This window comes from Garra rufa, chromosome 2 (assembly GCF_049309525.1).
Source record: "Garra rufa chromosome 2, GarRuf1.0, whole genome shotgun sequence".
In the NCBI taxonomy this organism is placed as follows: Eukaryota; Metazoa; Chordata; class Actinopteri; order Cypriniformes; family Cyprinidae; genus Garra; species Garra rufa.
The window spans coordinates 47,850,250-47,871,160 of NC_133362.1; the positions used below are offsets into that span (position 1 = coordinate 47,850,250).

The 20,911-nt window shown below is 39.0% G+C and overlaps 1 protein-coding gene across 1 annotated transcript in view; it reads right to left on the reverse strand.

The window, feature by feature from the left end:
• Positions 1-723: 723 nt before the first annotated feature.
• abcc2 (ATP-binding cassette, sub-family C (CFTR/MRP), member 2) overlaps positions 724-20,911 on the reverse strand; it is a 46,244-nt gene continuing 26,056 nt past the window's right edge. The window contains exons 21-32 of the mRNA XM_073834317.1: positions 19,471-19,624; positions 19,166-19,265; positions 18,857-19,076; positions 8,579-8,733; positions 8,201-8,356; positions 7,721-7,920; positions 7,500-7,626; positions 7,318-7,419; positions 4,971-5,114; positions 4,714-4,872; positions 2,532-2,698; positions 724-1,103 (exon numbers count right to left, since the gene is read on the reverse strand). Coding sequence (XP_073690418.1) covers positions 905-1,103; positions 2,532-2,698; positions 4,714-4,872; positions 4,971-5,114; positions 7,318-7,419; positions 7,500-7,626; positions 7,721-7,920; positions 8,201-8,356; positions 8,579-8,733; positions 18,857-19,076; positions 19,166-19,265; positions 19,471-19,624 — 1,883 coding nt within the window. The 3' untranslated portion in view covers positions 724-904. The remainder of the gene's footprint in view (positions 1,104-2,531; positions 2,699-4,713; positions 4,873-4,970; positions 5,115-7,317; positions 7,420-7,499; positions 7,627-7,720; positions 7,921-8,200; positions 8,357-8,578; positions 8,734-18,856; positions 19,077-19,165; positions 19,266-19,470; positions 19,625-20,911) is intronic.

The following is a 20,911-nucleotide window of genomic DNA, read 5'->3' on the forward strand; positions in this document are numbered from 1 at the left end:
TTTTTAATTGCTTGCCACAGTGCTTTCTGCTGGCTTACTGAGGATTTACAGGCAATTGAGAATCTTATTCAATTTAAGACAGTAGAACTACAATGTATCTCCTAAAGGATTAGCACCGAAATGCAGTTTAAATGCAGCTTCAAAATGCTCTAAATGATCCCAGCCGAGGAAGAAGGGTCTTATCTAGTGAAACGATCAGTTATTTTTGAAACAAATTGACAATTTATTTACTTTTTAACCGCAAATGCTTGTGTTGTCTCATCTCTGCGCAGTGCATGAGAAGTCTGTGTGATCTGGGCCAATGCAGTTAGGGTACGTCTAAAAACTCCCATCTCGTTTATGTCTTCAATGTTAAAATCGTCCTATAATGCTGTTTTTACTTCTTTTTTTTTTGGTAAAGGGAGTTTGAGTTTCTTTGTATGTTCACTTTGTAAACACTATGTCGGTACTTTTGCAGTGATCTAAGGTGGTTTTGAAGTTAGGGAAGAAAACGAGATGGGAGTTTTTAGACGTACCCTAACTGTATTGACCCGAATCACACAGACTTAGCATGTTCTGCGCAGAGATGAGACAAGACGAGCATTTGAGATTAAAAACTAAATAAATAGTCAATTTGTTTCGAAAATAACCGATCGTTTCACTAGATAAGACCCTTCTTCGTCGGCTGGGATCGTTTAGAGCCTTTTGAAGCTGCATTTAAACTGCATTTTGGAAGTTCAAACTTCGGGGCGCCATCCTTATTTTCCTCCAAAAAACATATTTTCTTCACGACTGAGGAAAGAAAGACATGAACATCTTGGATGGCAAGGGGGTGAGTACATTATCTGTGCATTGTTGTTATGAAAGTAAACTACTTTAAAACGAGCTCTAAATACATCTCAAATTGATTGGTCTGGAAGGCTGCTCACCGTGAGCTGTCCAATATAGTGTTCAGTCTGTGTGCGATGGTGAGCACGGTACAATGGGAAAACTCTTTACGGATGGTGGTTTGGATGAGATCGTCCGTCTCCAGATCCACGGCTGCTGTGGCTTCATCCAGGATGAGTATACGGGATTTCCTGAGCAAGGCCCGGGCTAGACACAGCAGCTGCCTCTGACCAACACTAACACATATCCAGAAACATGCAAACATCAGAAACTAAACATACATCTGGACATTAAAACAATACATTAGCACAAAATTTGATATCCCCATTCAAATCACATTTGTTCAATGCAGTGGCGTAGCAAGTCAGCCTCGAGCCCCTATGCAAAAATTTTTATGGCCCCCCTATCATTATGGGCAACAACTAAATTTTTCTACATAACGTTATGTGAGTATTCACAGGATAGATGCTTATAAAATAATATTTAAAGTTTTCAAGTCTATTCATTAAGTTTCATTAAAATTCTGTCAATTTTATGATCAATAATGGTTTTAATAAATAGTGTTTTAATTTGTAGTGAGATAACTATATTCGCCTCAGATCAAGCGGCATGTGAATCAATGATCTTTTCCTTCTTTTATTAATATTTGCAGCATGAAATAAATATAAAAAAATATTTGTATGCATGTTTAAAAAATGTATAAACACGATGTCTCATGAAATCGATCAATCAGAGTAAAAAAAAAGTCATTAAAACATCTTGTAAGTCATAATAATAGTAACAATATTTAGCCTACCTCAGAACAGATAAACAAACCTCCAACTTAGCCAACATTGTTTTATTTTTTCTCATGAACCAGCCAGTTAATTAAGTTCAAGCCTATGTTTTTGGGCGGAGTAGTGGAATTTTTAATTTAACTTTATGTAATATAACTTGATTTTATTACATGGATTATTTCATTTTAAAGTAGTAATTTAAAGCACTCTATAGATATATTTATCATGTCTGTGAGGCAAATATTCGCTGAGTTTCGGATCATTTTTGCGAAGCGCTCCTCCTCAAGACAGACACGGCAGAAATCGCATGTTTGTTTTCTTTAGCTATTTTACAAAAGCACAACATTTTGTTGATATTTTGACCTTTTGCAGTTCTGTATGATGTACTACTTTTACCTTTATGAGCAAAAATTATAGGGTATTTTAGGTTTCCACTGTTATTAAGAAAAAAATGCAAGTGATCGCTCTGGCACTTCCATGTCCTGCAAAGCGCGCTTTAGCTTCCACTCTCTGCACAAAAGATTGGATATGCGTTTAGCTGCGCACATTTATCTAGGTTAAATGTTTAAATTAATATTGCGAAATGCATCAAGTGTTTTATGTCTATAGATTTTATTTTAGGCAAGTCGTGTTGATTTGAGAAGGCTATTGATCACACATGTTCAACTCATTGCCGTAGGCCGCTTGGTTGTTACTTTAAAAAACAGGCCAGGGCTGGGCCAATGCAGGACACTGTTCATTCTCTCATTTCAACTAAAAGTTCCCACTCGGCTCGGCGGGCCCCCAATCTGCCCGGGGCCCCTATGCACCTGCATACCCTGCATATCCAGACGCTATGCCCCTGGTTCAATGCATATGAACATGGTAATGTTTCTAAAGCTCACAAACCTTAAATTCTCTCCACCCTCGGAGACCTCGTGTTGAAGTCCTGTTGGCAAACCCCCAACATAGTCTTTGAGATGAGCCAGCTCCAGAGCGTTCCATATCTCCTCATCACTAAATGTCTCAAAAGGGTCCAGGTTCATCCGCAGAGGTCCAGAGAAGAGTACTGGGTCCTGTGATAAAGCATTTGCAATTATTTAAATGAGTGACTACACTAGAAGATCTGGAAGAAGCGCACAGTAGTCCGAACAAGCCATTTGTTGTAGTTCTTGAATGTCTATGCTCAAACAGCAACATTACACACTATCTAAAGTTGAAAAAGTGGACTCCTTTAAATTTATTTTTTATTATGTTTAGCATTTTTGTTGCTACTGGAAACTCAAATCACAGAACCACGACGTACATCCAGGAAGAAACATTCCTCACACACAAACACTTATTTCAACTAATTCCAAGCAGAGTCCAAAAAACAGGCCTCTTTAGGGTAAATTATTAAATTGTGTGTTTGCCAACTTTCTCCTATCACACTGTGCAAATCATGTAAGCAGAACACCACCTCTGTACAAACTGTACTTTTAAGGATGCAACAACTTGTCACTCAGACAGTACCTTGAAAGGGACTTCATGTACTTCATGGTCTTCAACTCTTAAAAGTTCATAGTAGTACTTTAAGGATAATAATACTAATAAGTACTTTTAAAGGGATAATTCAGCCAAAAATTAAAATTATGTCATTTATTACTCACCCTCATGTTGTGCCAAACCAGTAAGACCTTTGTTCGTCTTCAGAACACAAATTAAGACATTTTAATGAAATCCAAGAGCTCTCTTTGTGTTCCAAAGATGAACAAATGTCTTACGGGTTTGGAACAACACAAGGGTGAGTAATTAATGACAGAATTTTCATTTTTGGGTGAACTATACCTTTAAGGGCAGAAGTGGGCAACTCTAACCCAGTTTTCTTTATGTTCACACTGTCGCTGTTCCTGAAAGAGAAATCAGATCCATTTTTGGGCCACTCAAGCAGTAATTGTGTCTCAGACCTTGTGTTCAGACTGTTGCTTTTTGGATCTAGTCCAGTTTAATGTTTGATGGCTAAAAAAAAAAAAGAAGTGGTAACACTTTCTATGAAGCCCCTATTTATAACACATTATAAGGGCATTTCTAAGGCATCATAATGAATGCATAATGCATTATAAAAAACCTTATAATTTGTTATTTCATCTCATGAATAATCATAACAACAATTATAATACATTATAATACTTGGGTATTTGAGGTTATAACTTTTAAGATTACAATTATTTATAACACACAATGGACACCATATTAAATCTACTTCATTTATAATGGACTATATCATATTACATTTATCTTTTACATTATACTACATTTTATATTTAAGGTCCTCTTAGTCTATTGACTATAAGCAACTAACTCTTGCCAACTAACACTCCTTAGAGTGTAGACTTAGGTTAAGGTTACTCTAGGTAGAAGGTTTCTAGGTGCAAAGTTTCTTAATATAATATAATAGTTTCTCTTTTGGGGAAACATTTACGTTTAGTGTTAGCATATATTTAGCTTACTAATAAGTAATAATAATAATTAATGCTAGTTTACATGCAGTTACAGAGCTACTTATCAAAAGCTGTCTAAAGAGTAACATCAAAATAATCAAACTGATCATATTTCACATTCATCTGATCTGATCTTATGGCTCTTTGAGAAATATTATTACTATTATTATTACTTATAAGTGGTCTGAGTATGTTTTAAGTAAAGTGACATGAGTAACATGGCAAGATATGAGACTTATAATACATTATAACTATGAGGAGGTAAACATACTCTTAAAAACTATAAACACAAATAAGTAAAAATTACAATACATTAAAACTGTTCTTATGAATACTCATGAGATGATATAACATATTATAAGTTTTTTTTGTTATAGTGCATTATGCATTCATTATAATGCCTTAAGAATACTCTTATAATGTATTATAAGTATGGGCTTCATGGAAACTGTTACCAAAATAGTTTCAAGTGACCAACAAAAAAGCAAATACTTGTCAGAGGTTTGCATCTCTTGAACAGTAGTGAAGAACCTCTCCACAAACCATTGGTAAGAACTGTGCTACCTGGCAAACTGTTGGTGAATGTGAATGCATCTTGTATCTGCACGCACCTGTGGAATGATGGTGAGTCTACCCCTGACATCATGAAGCCCCAGGGTGGAGATGTCAATACCATCGATGAGGATTCGTCCTTCACTAGCTTCAACCATGCGAAACAAACAGTTGGTCAGACTAGATTTGCCTGCACCAGTTCGACCAACAATGCCAATCTGGGTAAATGGAGGAAAATACAATTTTGTTTAAGTGCCATTGTCAATATTATAGAAAATAAATAAATACAAAATAAGATTCTGTTAAGTCTCCTCACCTTCTCAGTGCTATTAATGTCACATGTGACTCCATGCAGAACGAGCTCCAATTCAGGCCGATATCGAACTTTGTAGTCTTCAAACCGGATATTCCCAGTAGAGGGCCAGTCATCTGGAGGACGATTACTGGTGATCCATGCAGCCTGGAGACACAAATATTATCACGTTTTAATCACAGAATTTAGAAAATGTTTTTCCAATTCCATTGAAAATGGATTTTTGAAATCACTGGATTTCACATGGCTCTGTTCAAAGAGCTAATCAAGGCCTTCAGACTCACTAGAACAGGGGTGTCTAATCCTACCGACACCTGGTTGGCTGATGTTTAGATCCAACTTGCCTCAACACACCTGCCAGGAACTTTCTAGTAGCTCTGAACTAGGTGTGTTTTATTGTGTTTGGAGATAAACTCACTACTGCAGTACAGCCCCTTGCGAAAAAGAAGTTTATTCAAGTGTTTTGTTAGTATACTTTTTTTAAACTAAAAATAGGCAAGTATACTTTCAGTCTATGTACTTCTCAGAAATGTGCTTTATATACTTCGCAGAAATATACTTAAAATTACATTTAAGTATACTTGTGTCAGGATTCATAGACTGTTTTAGTCTGTTTTCTGTGTTTCCTAGTGTTTTTCCCCCCTGTGGTTCTATTGTTTTGGTTTATTCCTGTGTCCCCCCCCCCCCCTTTTGTTCAGTTTGCTTTGGTCTCCCCTTATGCCCATATTTGTACTTCCCCCTCGTTTCCTTGATTGTGTACACCTGTCTTGTTTAGTTGCCACTCCCCTTTGCTTCTCTTTAAATAGTCTTTTGTTTCCAGTTTTAGTTTGTCCTGTCTTAAAGTTTCGTCGTGTCTGTTTGCTCCCTGGATTTCAGTTCTTTTTTAAATTTAGAAAAAGTCTAAATTTATTTGAGCTATACTTGTGCTCTAAGAATGCATGTTTTCATTGTTATACGCTATTACACATCTTCTGTACGCAAGTGAAGATAATGTAGAAAAAAAAGCACTTTTTGATAAATTGGCAGAAGTTGGAGTTGAAGTGTTTTCTGTTACTAGTTTTTTTGGACACAGCGACAAGCATACACTGATCTCTGAGGCAGTTCTTGGATAATACAGGACTGTATATAAGAATTTAGTTCAAACTTTGACCTGTGGAGGGCAGTAATATGCCCAGTAGTGTCTACACTGCCGGAAAGATATAAGAAGAAGAAGAAGAAGAAGAACACAAGTGAAGAAGAAACCGAAACAACAGACATAAAACAGCATCTAAACCTTCGATATGGAAAACTTTGTAACGTTATGGAATAAAATGTCGACCCATGAAGACGAGATGATGATTGTCAAGCTTTAGGTGTTGATCGATTCCATCAATAGTTTCTTTTAGCTTTTTGTTCAAAACGTTATTTGTTTATTTTTTTATTTATAAAACTTACCCACCACATTCAAGTGTTTAAAAAAAAGAATGCATGAGGCTAGAATAATTTTTTTTGTTTACAAGCAGATCCCGTTCTTTCTTTTGATGTTTTGTATGTTCAGATATTCATATAACAAAATATATACAAATTAATACCTGAACAGGGACATAGGAGTATAGTAAGTATTTCACTTACGAGTAAACTTGCAGTATAAAACTACTAAACTAGTAGTTTACTGAGACTATACTTCAAAGTGTACTAAAAATGCATAAAAAGTATTTAATTAGTAAACTATCAGTATACATATAAGTTCACTTTTAGTATACTTGCAGTACGAACTTAAAACTTAGATGTAAACTAGTTGTGTACTCAAAGTTTACTACTGTTTTACTTACTTTTATATACTTTATATACTTATATACTAGAAAGTGGGCCAATTTAGTCCCAAGGAGTAATGAAATGGTACACTGAATAATATACTACTAGCACACTGATATTTGTATACTTACTACATAAAGTATACTTAAAAATATACTTGAACTTTACTTAAGGATACTTAATAAAATAAACTTAAAGTATACTTCTTTTTGGTAAGGGTAGGCAGTCCAGGAGCAGAATTGGACACACCTTACAGATTTATTAAAGCATTTATTAAGCATATTGTCTTTTCAATTAATCAATGCTCTTTTAGGTTAAATGTAATCATGCTATTTCCGCAAAGATTTCAATCAGTCATTCTTGTCAAGATGTGCATACTACTTTTGAGATTTTAAGATTTAAGCCATTAATAATTATTTATGAAGGTTTAGACTTATTGATGAACTCTGGTTTCTATCAAGCCCACTGCAGTTTTAGGCTAGTCTATAGTCAATAATTCAATAAGTCAATAAAATTAGGAAAATGGTTATTAGTAGATTAATCCGTAAAATGATACCTCATTTTTGATCTCTGAGTACTCCCTCACTCTTTCCACAGCAACAATGTTGGTCTCCAATTCTGAGGTCATTCTCACAAGCCAGTTCAAAGTTTGAGTCACCTAATAAGAACATGAGAAGTGTTACTTAACACACTTAAGGTTATTTGACTATCACAAGTACCTAAAAATCAGAAACTTACATTTAAGGCATATGAGACGGACAGCCCGACCAGACCACTTTCCAAAGTGTCACGAGAGATCACAGCAAACAAAGCTGCGAAAAACACCACCAGATTCCCCAGAGACTCCAAACGCATGGCCAACCACCTGAAACCCAACAAACAGCATTTAGAGCTTATGAGGCAAAACAGATTTATCTCTTGACAAAAAGCTTGAGTATCAAGAGAGTACCAATTCTGACCTATTAGAAACAATCCAAGGATAGACACTTTTGAGATTCTGATCAATGGTGTCCTCATTTTGCTTTAGGAAACGTTGCTGGTGCCCATATGCCCTGATTACAGAGAGGCCTGATACCGTTTCACCAAAGTGTGAGTATATGGGAGATCGAGAAACAGAGTCCAGTCGTCTGAGTTGCCTGGATGTAGCAACATAGAACCTCTAAAATACAGGAAGAAAGTTGATACAAAGTTACTGGACAGCAGCAAAATACACTCTTAAAAATAAAGGTGCTTTAAAAGGTTCTTCACAGCGATTTTGGTTCCACAAAGAACCATTCAGTCAAAGGTTCTTTATGGAACCATTTAGAGAAAAAAGTTCTTCTATGGCATCGTGAAGCACCTTTGTTTTCAAGAGTGTAAATTTATGTTCTTTCACTTAATGGTACTGAATGTCAGAGAAACTTGTTTCATACAGAGTACATTACTCATAGCTGTGTTACCTGGACAAAGTAGTAGATAAAAGCCATCGGTACAACAACTGCGGTGAAGATTGGAGTAGCCAGACAGATAACGAACAATGTTCCTAAAACTCCAAGAAGACAGAGAATCCAGGATCTGAAGGACATCGGGATCATCTCATCTACTGTAAATATATCCTAAATATAAGCCAATGAAAAAAAAAAATCTGTTTAAGAACAGGCAAAGTCAGCATTCATCCAAAAGAGTTTAATTTTGTATATTTGTGTTTTAGATTTCATACTAATTATAGGCTACCAATTTACAGTTACATTAAGTAGATCTCTTTTTTGGCTTTACATTAAAAATCAACCAAATCATGCTTAAAAAAAAGTTCAGTGGTAAATCAGGCTCATCCATACCTTAGCAAAACGATTGACTATTCGTCCTGAAGGTGTGGTATCAAAGAACATCATGGGTACTTTCAGAATATTAGACAGCAGATTTGTGTGTAACGTCCTGGATGCAGAAATAGATCCATCAGCTATGAGGATAGTGCCAAAAAACACCAGAAAACCTGACAGAGAAAAACACAAAGGAACATTCATGTGCTGTATCTACCTATCTGAGCAAACAGAAAACACACTTCATCTCAGTCTCTAAATTCCACAAGGCCTGCTTTCCTGCATCAGATCCAAATTATTGACTACACCTTGTGGAAAGGCTGGAATGTTGCAGCAATTTGTGAACTAGATTTAAAAAAAAGTTTGTCAAAACAAACTTTGAAGTTGGCTTGAGAAAGCTGGACCATAGTGGTGCAACGGATCACAAAACTCACGGTTCGGATCACATCACGGATTTTGAGTCACGGATCGGATCATTTTTCGGATCAGCAAAAAACAAACAAAACAAAAAAAAGTTTGTTTTTTAATAATTTCTGAATGCTAACTACTGTAAGTACTTCTAATCCACAGCAAAAACTACTAGCTGAACTAATAAAGTCAGTAACAAAACAAGAACAATTACACAAATGACTAGTGTAGATGAATACAACAAAGTTACTAATAAAATCAATAACACTAGTATTCAGGTGCAGAAATGTAATAATTAATTGTAAAATAACTAGTGCTTCTCACTCCAGGTATTTATAGGATGCTGTCTCTTTAAGCCCTAATGCACGTCCCTAATACTGGCACGCATCTTTCTCAGCTGTTTCTGTTCACTGAAGACATAAACGACTGTGTTTACCAGAATACAAAAACGGGTATTTAAACATAACTTTGCATGTATGTTAAGAGAAGTTTTGAAGAGGAATCAATCTGTGAATCATCACGCAGTCTAAATCGCACGTCTCTCTCAATTCAATTCAATTCAGAAAGCTTTATTGGCATGACAAAAAAGTACATTTTGTATTGCCAAAGCATCACAACAACATAGAAAATGATTTAGAACATTTAGTACACAAAATTATAATAATAGTTCAATTAAATAAAAAGATAGTATTATATTATCTTGGCTAGTAGTTATTGCAAAAATAATAATACAGATAACATAAAGCAATAATAATAGTGTAAACAAAGATTAATAAATAAAATAAGAAGGATTATATTGCAGAAATCATATATATATAAAATGGCAAATAAAAATAAATAAAAATAAAACAACACTGAACTTGAACATTATATATGTGTGTAGGTGTGATGGGGTGTGTTAGGCTGTGAGTGAATGTGTGTTTATTGGGTGTTTGCTGCTCTGCTCGTCCCTCAGGATGTGGAGAGATGTTACAAATCTTGCTGCTAAATTGGAGCATTTGGCTTCTTCGCCAAGGATGAATCTGAGTTTTTGGGTTGGGTTACAGGTGTTAAATTGGGGAAATATTTTATTAATTTTGGGGTAGTATTGGTCTCTGATGTGTTCATATTTTGGGCATTCTGTGAGGAAGTGCAGTTCGGTCTCCGGCACTCCCAGAATGCAGTGCGTGCAGAGTCTGTCCTCCCGGGAGAGCCAGGTCTGTCTGCGCCGACCCATCTCGATGGCCAGGCTGTGCTCGCTGAGTCTGTACATCGTCAGGGTTTTCCTGAGCTTCACATCACTCACTGTGCTCAGGTAGTTCGCAACAGTGTACTCTCGATTTAGTGCCGAATAACATTCCAGTTTGTGTTGGTTTTGAATGGTGTTGGTCCAATGGGTGATGTACTTGTCTTGTTCTGTGTTGATAATTTGAGCAGGCCGAATGTGTGTGAGTGTGTGTGTGTGCTGAGGTGAGCTGATCTCTGCAGGAGAGAGCTCAGTCAGTCTCAGCACCAGCTGGCACAGGGGACTCCTCGCTACGCTCAGCTCTTGGTGTTTGAGGGCTCTGTAATGGTGTGTGTTGGGGTCGCTTGTTTTCAGGTGTTTCCAGAATTTGATGGCTCTTTTTTGGATGTTTAGGAGGAGAGGGTATTGGCCTAATTCTGCCCTGCATCCGTTGTTTGGTGTTTTTCTTTGGACTTTGAGTATTCTTTTACAGAAATCTAATTGTAGAGTTTCAATCGGATGTTTTTCCCAATTTAAAAAATCAAATTTTATAGAAGGACCCCACACTTCACTGCCATATAGAACAATTGGTTCAATTATTGATTTGAAAAGTTTTAGCCAAATTTGGATTGGGATGTCAATTTTGATTGATCGTTTTATGGCATAGAAAGCCCTTTGAGCTTTCTCTTTGAGTTCATTCACAGCCAAAGTAAAGCTACCAGTTGGAGTTATTTTCAGGCCGAGGTAAGTGTATGCTTTTGTGCTCTCAATGGTTCTGTGTGAGAGTGTGAATGTGTGTGTTGGTCCCTGAGATCTGGAGCGTTTCTGGAACATCATAACTCTAGTTTTCTGGAGGTTGACGGTCAGGGCCCAGGACTGACAGTAATCCTCCAGCAGATCCAGGCGACTTCAGAGGACAGATTTCCACCCCAAAACAATTAATAAAATAAACTCCAACATCTCTAGACATTGTGCCCTCCTGCCCAACGTCCACTTGGCCCACCATCCAGACCTGGACACTGAATGTCTATACGACCATGTCCACCTTTATAAGAACCTGATACATATCCTTGCAAAGAGACTTAAAGATGTCACTCTAAACAGGACCAACCAGACCAGCCCCAGGTGGAGCAGAACCAGCCCTAACCCAGCCAATCCACCGAGACACACTCCAGCATACTACATCCCAGGCCACAGCTCATCTAGAGCCCCGACCGGAGCACCACCCAGAGCTCCAGCACCCAGAGCTCCAGCACCCAGAGCTCCAGCACTCAGAGCACCGCCCGGAGCGGTGGGCGACAGGTGGGCGACAGGAGGACCAGGTCGTCTGCGTAGAGAAGACACTTGATCTCTGTGTCGTGGAGAGTGAGACCTTGAAAGGGAGCATGTTCTAACGTGTCGGCTAATTGGTTGATGTAGATGTTGAAGAGGGTGGGGCTTAAACTGCATCCCTGTCTCACTCCGCGCCCCTGGGGGAAAAATTCGGTTCTTTGGTTTCCAATTTTAACAGCGCATTGGCTGGCTGTGTACATCGATTTGATCAAATCATAGAATTTCCCCCCTACTCCACTGTCGATAAGCTTTAGGTATAATCCTTCATGCCAGATTGAATCAAATGCTTTTTTGAAATCAATGAAACAAGCAAAAATTTGTTCTTTGTTTTGATGTACATATTTGTCAATTAGTGTTTGTAATGTAAAGATGTGATCGGATGTGCGACATTTTGGAAGAAAGCCAATTTGGGATTTACTCAAGGCATTGTGCTTCATAAGGAAGTGTAAAAGTCTGGCATTTAAGATGCTGCAGAGAACCTTCCCCAGGTTACTGTTCACACAGATGCCTCGGTAATTGTTGGGGTCTAGTTTGTCTCCGCTCTTGTGGATGGGGCTGATGAGGCCCTTGTTCCAGATCTCAGGGAAGAACCCTACACACAGAACATCATTGAACAGTTTGAGCATGGCCAGTCTGAAGCTTTGGTCTGTGTGTTTCAGCATCTCGTTCAAGATGCTGTCTACACCACAGGCTTTCTTGGACTCAAGGACTCCTAATTTTTCTTCCAATTCGGTCATTGTTATGGGGAAATCTAAAGGGTTTTGATTTGCTTTAATTGATCTTTCCAAATTGTCTAGTTTATTAATTATTTCATTTTGATTATAATTTAGAATTTCTGTTGGGCTGTATAATTCTTGGAAGTGGTTCTTCCACTTCTTCCCGTCTTGGATTGCCAGAACTTCTTGATTTGGTTTATATAACAATTTCCATTTATCCCAAAATTTGTGTGAGTTTATAGATTTTTCAATTTCTTCAAACTGGTTTTGCAAAAACTGTGCTTTTTTCCGCCGGAGTGTGGCTTTGTATTGTTTTAGTGCCTCACAATAGAGAAGGCGGAGGTCCGGATTATCTGGTTGTCTGTGTTTTTGATTTGATAAATTTCTGAGGTTTTTTCTCAGAGCCTTACAGTCCAAATCAAACCATTTGTTAGTATCTAAATATTTTTTCTTCTTTGGTTTAACAATTGCCAAATTACTTTTTTGTGCTGTTTTGTAGAATATGTTGTTTAGGTCTTGTACTTCCTGATTGATGCCGAATTGGTTTTTAGGGTATTCCTGTATTTGGAATGAATGTATGAGGGATTGTATTTCTGGGGATTCGACAGCAGTGCTGTAATTACTGGCACTGGTTTCTGTCCATTTGAAAGACATTATTTTGCTCATTTGATATGGGGTCCTAATTGGTTTGGGTGATGTTTCAGATTGCTTTATATAGAGGATGATTTGGCTGTGGTCTGAGAAAGGTTTCAGGGGTTTGACTGTGAATGCTCTCAGAGAGGAAAGGTCGAGATCTGTGATGGTATAGTCTACAGTGCTGTTCCCCAGAGCTGAGCTGTAGGTGTATCGGCCGAGCGAGTCTCCTCGCAGTCTCCCGTTGACGATGTACAGAGCCAGTCCTCGGCAGAGCTGCAGCAGCTGCCGTCCGTGAGCGTTCACGGTTTCATCACAGTTTAGTCTGCTGGGGTGAGAAGGGTACAGGTCGTTATTGCCTGTGATGAATCTGCTAACGTGCGATTCAATGAAATCTAATTCTGCTCCTGTTCTGGCGTTTAAGTCACCCATAAGCAGCACATTTCCCTGGGCCTGGAAATGGCTGATTTCTCTTTCCATGTTTTGGAAAGTTTCCTCTTGGAAATACGGAGACTCGAGGGGTGGAATGTAGATTGCACAGAGGAAAACAGGCTTAGATGCTGATATCATTCCTTTTTGTATTTTTAGCCACAAGTGATGTTGTTCTTTTTTAATTAATTCTATGGACAGTTCAGATTTAATCCATATTATCATCCCTCCCGAGTCTCTCCCTTGTGTGACTGATGCGAGTTTGACTGATGGTAATATAATCTCTCTGTATCCTGAGGGACAGCCAGTGAACGAATCTCCTCTACACCAGGTTTCCTGTAAGATGATGACATCTATGTCTTGTAATTCTTTCATAAAATCAGAATTTCTACTTTTTAGGCCAAAGACTGAGGAGTTTAGACCTTGAATATTCCATGTAGAAAAACTAAGTGATTTCATCGTAAACTTTTAAAATGATGTGTGTGGTTTGTTTGCTATTCTGAGAAAAGAGAAATGATGCAAAATTACTATAGATTAAATTAAAACAATGCATTATGGAATTAAAGTTATGGTAGGAACTCAGAACATCAACAGTTCCATATTAAATGTACATTATTATCCCAGAATAAGGTAGTTTTTTTTTTTTTTTTTTTTTTTTTTTACCACTGTCTACTGTTTGTTAGTAGGTGGGAGCAGATGATACTCAGCATGTGTTGGATGTCGTGGAGTCCAGCGTTAGGGTGGTCTGCTCCTCCGCTGACAGCTTGGGCGTAGCTCGGTCTGCCTGGATGGTCCGGGCTCTGCTGTGGATGGGCTTCAGCTGCTGGAGCTGTGGGGCTGTTGTAGAACGGTCTCTGTCTGTAGCGATCCTGTCCTGGTGCTGGAGCTCCGGGCGGTGCTCTGAGTGCTGGAGCTCTGGGTGCTGGAGCTCTGGGTGCTGGAGCTCTGGGTGCTGGAGCTCTGGGTGGTGCTCCGGTCGGGGCTCTAGATGAGCTGTGGCCTGGGATGTAGTATGCTGGAGTGTGTCTCGGTGGATTGGCTGGGTTAGGGCTGGTTCTGCTCCACCTGGGGCTGGTCTGGTTGGTCCTGTTTAGAGTGACATCTTTAAGTCTCTTTGCAAGGATATGTATCAGGTTCTTATAAAGGTGGACATGGTCGTATAGACATTCAGTGTCCAGGTCTGGATGGTGGGCCAAGTGGACGTTGGGCAGGAGGGCACAATGTCTAGAGATGTTGGAGTTTATTTTATTAATTGTTTTGGGGTGGAAATCTGTCCTCTGAAGTAAAGTGGACAGGATGATTTTGGAGTTGGGGAAGGTTTCTCTAGCTTTATCCACGACGGCTCTGAGGGAGTCCGACACTCGGTCCTGCTGGCTCCGCAGGTCGTTGGTGCCCGTGTGGATAATGATGTGGCTGGGCCGGCCTAGCTGGGACTCTGTCAGGAGCTCCAGGGCTTTGTCAGTGTTGGGACACCAGAGCTTAACAGCTCTGTGCTGGGGGAAAAGTTTCTTTACATCGATGAATTTGCCGTTTGAATCGATGAGTAGAGCTATTTCGGGTTCCTCTGTGCTGGCTGGTGCTGGGCTGCTGTGAGACGAGGGCTGATGCTGCTGTGCGACGAGGGCTGATGCTGCTGTGCTGAGGAGCCTGACAGGGGGTGCTGTGACGGCTGTGAGCGGGCTGGGTCGGGTCTCTCTGCGCTGAGGGCTGGGTGTTGACTCCCTGTGTTCGGCGACTCTGGGCTGGAGGGTAGTGTTTGAGCTCTGTGGGTCTGCTCTGGCTCTTCTCTGGCCAGGAGGATCTCTCTCAGCTGCTCTCTCAGGGCCTGGATCTCGCTGCGCTGCTGCTCTCTCTCCTCCTGTATCTCTCTCAGCTGCTGCCTCATCTCTGCTGTGGACTGCTCTCTGTCCTCTAGCTGGAGTCTCAGTGCGGTCAGCTCACACTGATAGCTGTCCTTCTCTGTCTGAAGCTTTGTCATGTGCTGTGTGAGGGCTGACAGTCTCTGTGTTAAGAGCTCTGTGTTCTGCTGGAGTTCAATGTGAGCTGCACATGTGCCTGACTGCTGCTGTTTCAGCACCGTTTCTCTGAGCTGCACCATCTCCATCTCCAGCTTGGTGAAGTGCTCCTGTAGGAGAGGGATAGCTCTGATCAGGGATGGGGAGATGTGCTCAACTCTTTCTGCAGGAGTGGGTCTGAGATCTGAGTTGCTGATCGGTGGATTTTGCTCAGATGAAGAGCTTTCAGATAGGACAGCTTTCTCATGTTTCATAATTTCACCTATTGTTCTGTAGTCTGCCTGGAATGTTTTCAGGTCCCCCTGTACCATGACTGTGCCATTTTTATAGATGTTCACAGTTATCACTGTGATGTCAGGATCATGCGGTTCTCTGATTTTGACTTTCCAGCCATTACAAATGCCTTCTTTTTTTACAGAGGGGTAATGGTTGATGATGGCTTTATGCCAGGCGCTGGGGTGATCAGAGAAGAAAATGAGGTTGCAGACTTCTCCAGTTTTGAACAGATCTGCAAACAGAGTCTCTGGATTGTTTGTCAGAAGTTTCTGCTTATAGGTTTTCCTTGCAGTGTCAGATTTCACCTCAGAGGGGTACTGTATGGTGGTGAGGGGGGAGCTCATTTGCATATGGCAGTGGGCTGATTGCAGCTGCTGCTCTGATTGGCTGATTCTCTCTGCCTCAGTTAAATTGATACATTGAGGAATGTCAGAGTGTGGGCTAGCCATAGCTTTAGCTTTTTAGCATTTTTAGCTTATAAAAATATAAAAAGATCAATTTTATGGCCTTATATTTGGAAAAAATAAGCAAACAAGTCCAAAAAAGGTTTCCAGTGCAATTTTAGTTGTACTCACTGCTTCTCCCTCTGTGGATAGGTGGTTCTTTTCCTGTTTTAAACTTTCCCTCCAATTTTCCAGCAGGCCTGTTGCTAGAAGTCTGATCTTCTAATCCTTGCGTTGGTTATTTGTGTTTAAAAAATAAAGATACTATATTTTCTGAGTTCTTTTCATCAAATTTCAGGTCTGTATGTGGTATTCTTCTAGATTTTGTAGATTTTTGGTCAATTTCTTTTCTCAAAAATAGCAAACAAAGAAGAAAATCTAAGAGCTCATGCAGATCATGGCTTCTCTCTCTGTCTCACTCTCTCTCGTTCTCTCTCTCTGTGCGCGTGCTCGCTTGTGTGCGGCAGCGGTAAAAAAACAAAAAAAACAAAAAAAAAACATATTAAAAACAGCGCGCGTGCTCGCTTGTGTGCGGCAGCGGTTTAAACAGTTTGAATGGGTAAATTGGCAAGACAAAACGTGTGCAAATTATAAACTTTTACTCTATGATGGTTAAACTTAACAGTTAATCCGCGAACCACATGCGTACCGAACCGTGGAGTCCGGTCTGTACAGATCACGGATCATCTACGATCCGTTGCACCCCTACTGGACCAGAACATTTGAAAAAGTTTTTAAAAGTTTTAACTTTGAGGGTTTTCAGTCTGAAATAGTTTGAAGTAGTTGTATAAGCTTAATGTTTAATAGTTAGCTAGATAGATATAGATAGATAGCATGTTTCTAGCATGTTTCCAGCATGATTAACATGTTATTAGCATGTTTCTAACATGATTAACAGGTTTACTAGCATTATTATCATGTTTCTAGCATGTTTCCAGCATGATTAACATGTTATTAGCATGTTTCTAGTATGAGTGGCATGTTACTAGCATTTTGTTAACATGATTAGCAAGTTGATAGCATGCTTATAACATGATTACCAAGTTGCTAGCATGTTTTAGCATGATTAGCATGTTACTAGCATGATTACCAAGTTGATGGCATGTTTCTAGCATGATTGGCATGTTGCTAGTATGTTTCTAGCATGACTAGCCTGTTGTTAGCATGATTAACATGTTATTAGCATGTTTCTAGTATGATTAGCATGTTACTGACATGTTGTTAATATGATTAGCAAGTTGCTAGCACGTTTTTGGCATGATTACCATGTTACCTTCATGTTGTTAACATTATTCTAACATGATTACCAAGTTGCTAGCATGTTTCTAACATGATTAGCAAGTCACTAGCATGTTTCTAACATGTTTATAGCATGATTAGCAAGTTGCTAGCATGATTCTCACATGATTAACAAGTTGTTAGCATGGTTAGCATGTTACTAGCATTAGCAGGTTAGTTTAAATGAGTTTGATTGGATTAAAAATAGTTCACAGAAGGGAAGTTTGATTGAGTCTCAAAGGATTGTGGGAGTTTTGACAGTTGGAGTTTTCAATTTTAGGAAATCCATAAGTCCAATCAGTTAGAAAAGATATAGCAACTGGAGTCAGATCAGTCTGAAGATCTATCCTGAGTTTGGAGTTTGTAGAGTTAAAGCTCTAGGAGGAGATAGAGTTGATAAATTTAGTCTCAGAAGAATAATAACTGTTCAAAAGTTTAAATAGCATTTCAGTAAGTTGGCGTTCTCAAGCAAACTTAATAAAAAAAACACTTTGTGAATGGACTAGCCAAAAAGGCTAAAAAAAAACGTCCTGACGTGTCATACTGCATATCCATTTATTCGGAAGCTACTGTATATTTGGCTATTATCTTTCCAACCACCACTTGTATTCAATTCCAAACAATATATTTTGAAGATCACAGCATGCTTAAAGGTGTATGACAAAATTATAGCCATTAGCATTTTGCAATTCCCACCAAAACCAATTTTGGAGATCTCAATGTCGTGGTGAGGGGAAAATTCAATAGCAAAAAGTGAACTAGGGAGAGACTCATATCAAAGAGCATTGTTTGATTTATATTAAATTAGAGCTGTATGTTTGCTCACGGGAGCTATTGTCTTCCATGGTCACAAACTTATAACACCCACAACCCTTCTGAAAAAACCAGTATATGGTTTTAGCTGGTGTGTGCTGGTCCTTTGCTGGTTAATGCAGGTCATGTTGCTTTGGTGTTGTGGACTTTCCTACTGGTGCAGGGATGTGAGGGAGGCGGAGCGAAAGTCCACAACACCAAACCCCTGAAGCTGATTGGTTGGAACACTGTTTGTTTATCTGTGGAAAGGTTGGTAGTGCCAATTGTTTTTTTGGCATTTCTCGGACCCTAGGATGACCAGAGAGACGCGGTTTTTCACAGACAATTTATGGGGCAAGCAGCGAGCGGATCGTGAAGAAAGGTCAGCTGAAATTGACACTTTATGTTTTAGGCTAGAAATCGCTGATACAACCTTTAAGTACTGTACTCAAGTAAATGTACTCTGTTACTGTCCGGCTCTGACCAGCATACACCAGCTAAAACCAGCATCCCAGCACCAAAACCTACCTAACCAGCATATGCTGGTTTTTTCAGCAGACTTTAAAACAGTCCTCCTAAATTGACACAACTCACATTGCTTTTTTAGACCCAGAATACTTTAACATTTATTATGATCGTGTTCATGCCTAAACTACTCTTTATAAATGTCACATTCAACAAATCTAAAATTTGAAACCACCAAAAATATCAGGTTGTCCTCTATTTCAATTTTTCATTAAAGGATTTATGAAACCTTTTTCTGCTCATACCTTGGGCCAATCCCAGAGCTCCAAAGACACCAATTCTCATGTCTCTGATATGAGTCGGGTAGGTTGTGTTCAAATATTCTACAGAATCCTCAGTCCAGTCACTGAGCCACAGACTTTGACCAATGACAGCCACATTCTGGATGAAGTAGAACACGAAACTCCAGCTGACGTAACACCAGCCCATAGACCTCAGATACTGAAGATACACCGAGAATTTCACCTGGTGTATGAATCAGAAAATAATCAGCAAGGAAAAAGCAGATAACAAAACATGGAAAATCAAAACTGCATTTAGTTACTATTACGTACCCTTCCTGTCTCCATTGCCTCTTTCTCAATCAGCCGCTGTCCCTTCTTATCACCAGAGTCTTTTTTGGATCGAACAGAGCTGTTTTTCCTCACTTTCACACTGAGGACAAAAAATATGGTGAATACAAAAATGCTGCAATTAAGTCTGTTGTTGCTCAGAAAGTGATTTTCATTCAGAATGTGCTTTTCAGCAACATATGTGAAGATCAAGAGAATAAATGCTCTACTGGGGCAACATTTACTTATATCTGTGAGAAATGTTTTTCTGACGTGTGGAACACTAGTCTATGCTGTGTTGATTTTACCTTCCATTTTGTTTGCTGTGCCGCTGGCTGTGGCGCAAGCTGTTTTCTCTCTTTAGTGTGTTTGAGACAATGTCCTCAGGAGAGGCATCAGCCTGTGGCTCTAAATCTTCTGGCAGCATGTCAAACTGCTCGTAGTCTGACCCCTGAGCTGATGCTTTTAACAATGAGAACGACAAAGTTCGATGTTAGCAGACATGCAAACATACTTCAAAACTGTGCATTTCAAGTGTATGCCTATTTTTTATGTAATGTTTCAGAGATCATAGATCACAGTATATTAAACAAGTATGCCAAAGGTCCCCAAGCAGTCTACTATTTCCAGTGAAGTTTCATAGTGTTGATCCCTGCATGCTTTTTGATTAATATTGCCAGAACCACAACCAGTTACCTACAGTAGAGGATTCTGTGACCATTTCACCTTCAGATTTGTCAATGCTTACTGACATCGCCTTGGAATTATACGTTTCTATCTGACGTTTTTGTCGAAATTCAGTTATTGACATATTCTTATTCTGTGACAACTCATTCACATTATGTGATTTTTCTTTTGTAAGCTATGTACATTTGTTTAGAAAAACAAAAAGTGTTCTATCTACAGAAGTTTATTAAACCCAAAAACTTTGAAGCTCCATATCTCAAAACTGCTCAGAATGCAGATAGATCTTTATAATTCTAAGGCAGCGAAGATCCATTATTTATTTTTTACAGTGGCATTGCACAATTATTTTCACTATTTCATTTTATGAGTGAATTGCAGGCTTCAAATTCAATTGACTAAATATGATTTGGAAAGGCACACACCTCTCTTACAGCTCAAACAGCTGAAACCACATGTTAGAGCAAAAGTCAAGCCATGCGGTCAAAGAAACTTTTGAGTAATCAAGATAAATAAACATGACACTCATAACTCTTTTCTAAGTGTTTTTTTTTTCTGTGATGTAAATACAGTGGTGTGAAAAAGTGTTGGCCCCCTTCCTGATTTTTTTTTTTTTTTTGCATGTCACAATTTAATGTTTCAGATCATCAAACAAATTTAAATATTAATCAAAGATAACACAAGTAAACATTTTATTATGAAAGGAAAACAAAATCCAAACCCACATGGCCCTGTGTGTGAAAAAGTGTTTGCCCCCTAAACTTAATAACTGGTTGGGCCACCCTTTGCAGCAACAACTGCAATCAAGCATTTGCGATAACTTGCAGTGACAGTGTTGTGCAGGAATTTTGGCCCACTCATCTTGGCAGAATTGCTGTAATTCAGCCACATTGGAGGGTTTTCGAGCATGAATCACATTTTTAAGGTCATGCCACAGCATCTCAATAGGATTCAGGTCAGGACTTTGACTAGGCCACTCCAAAGTCTTCATTTAGTTTTTCTTCAGCCATTCAGAGGTGGATTTGCTGGTGTGTTTTGGATCATTGTCCTGCTGCAGAACCCACG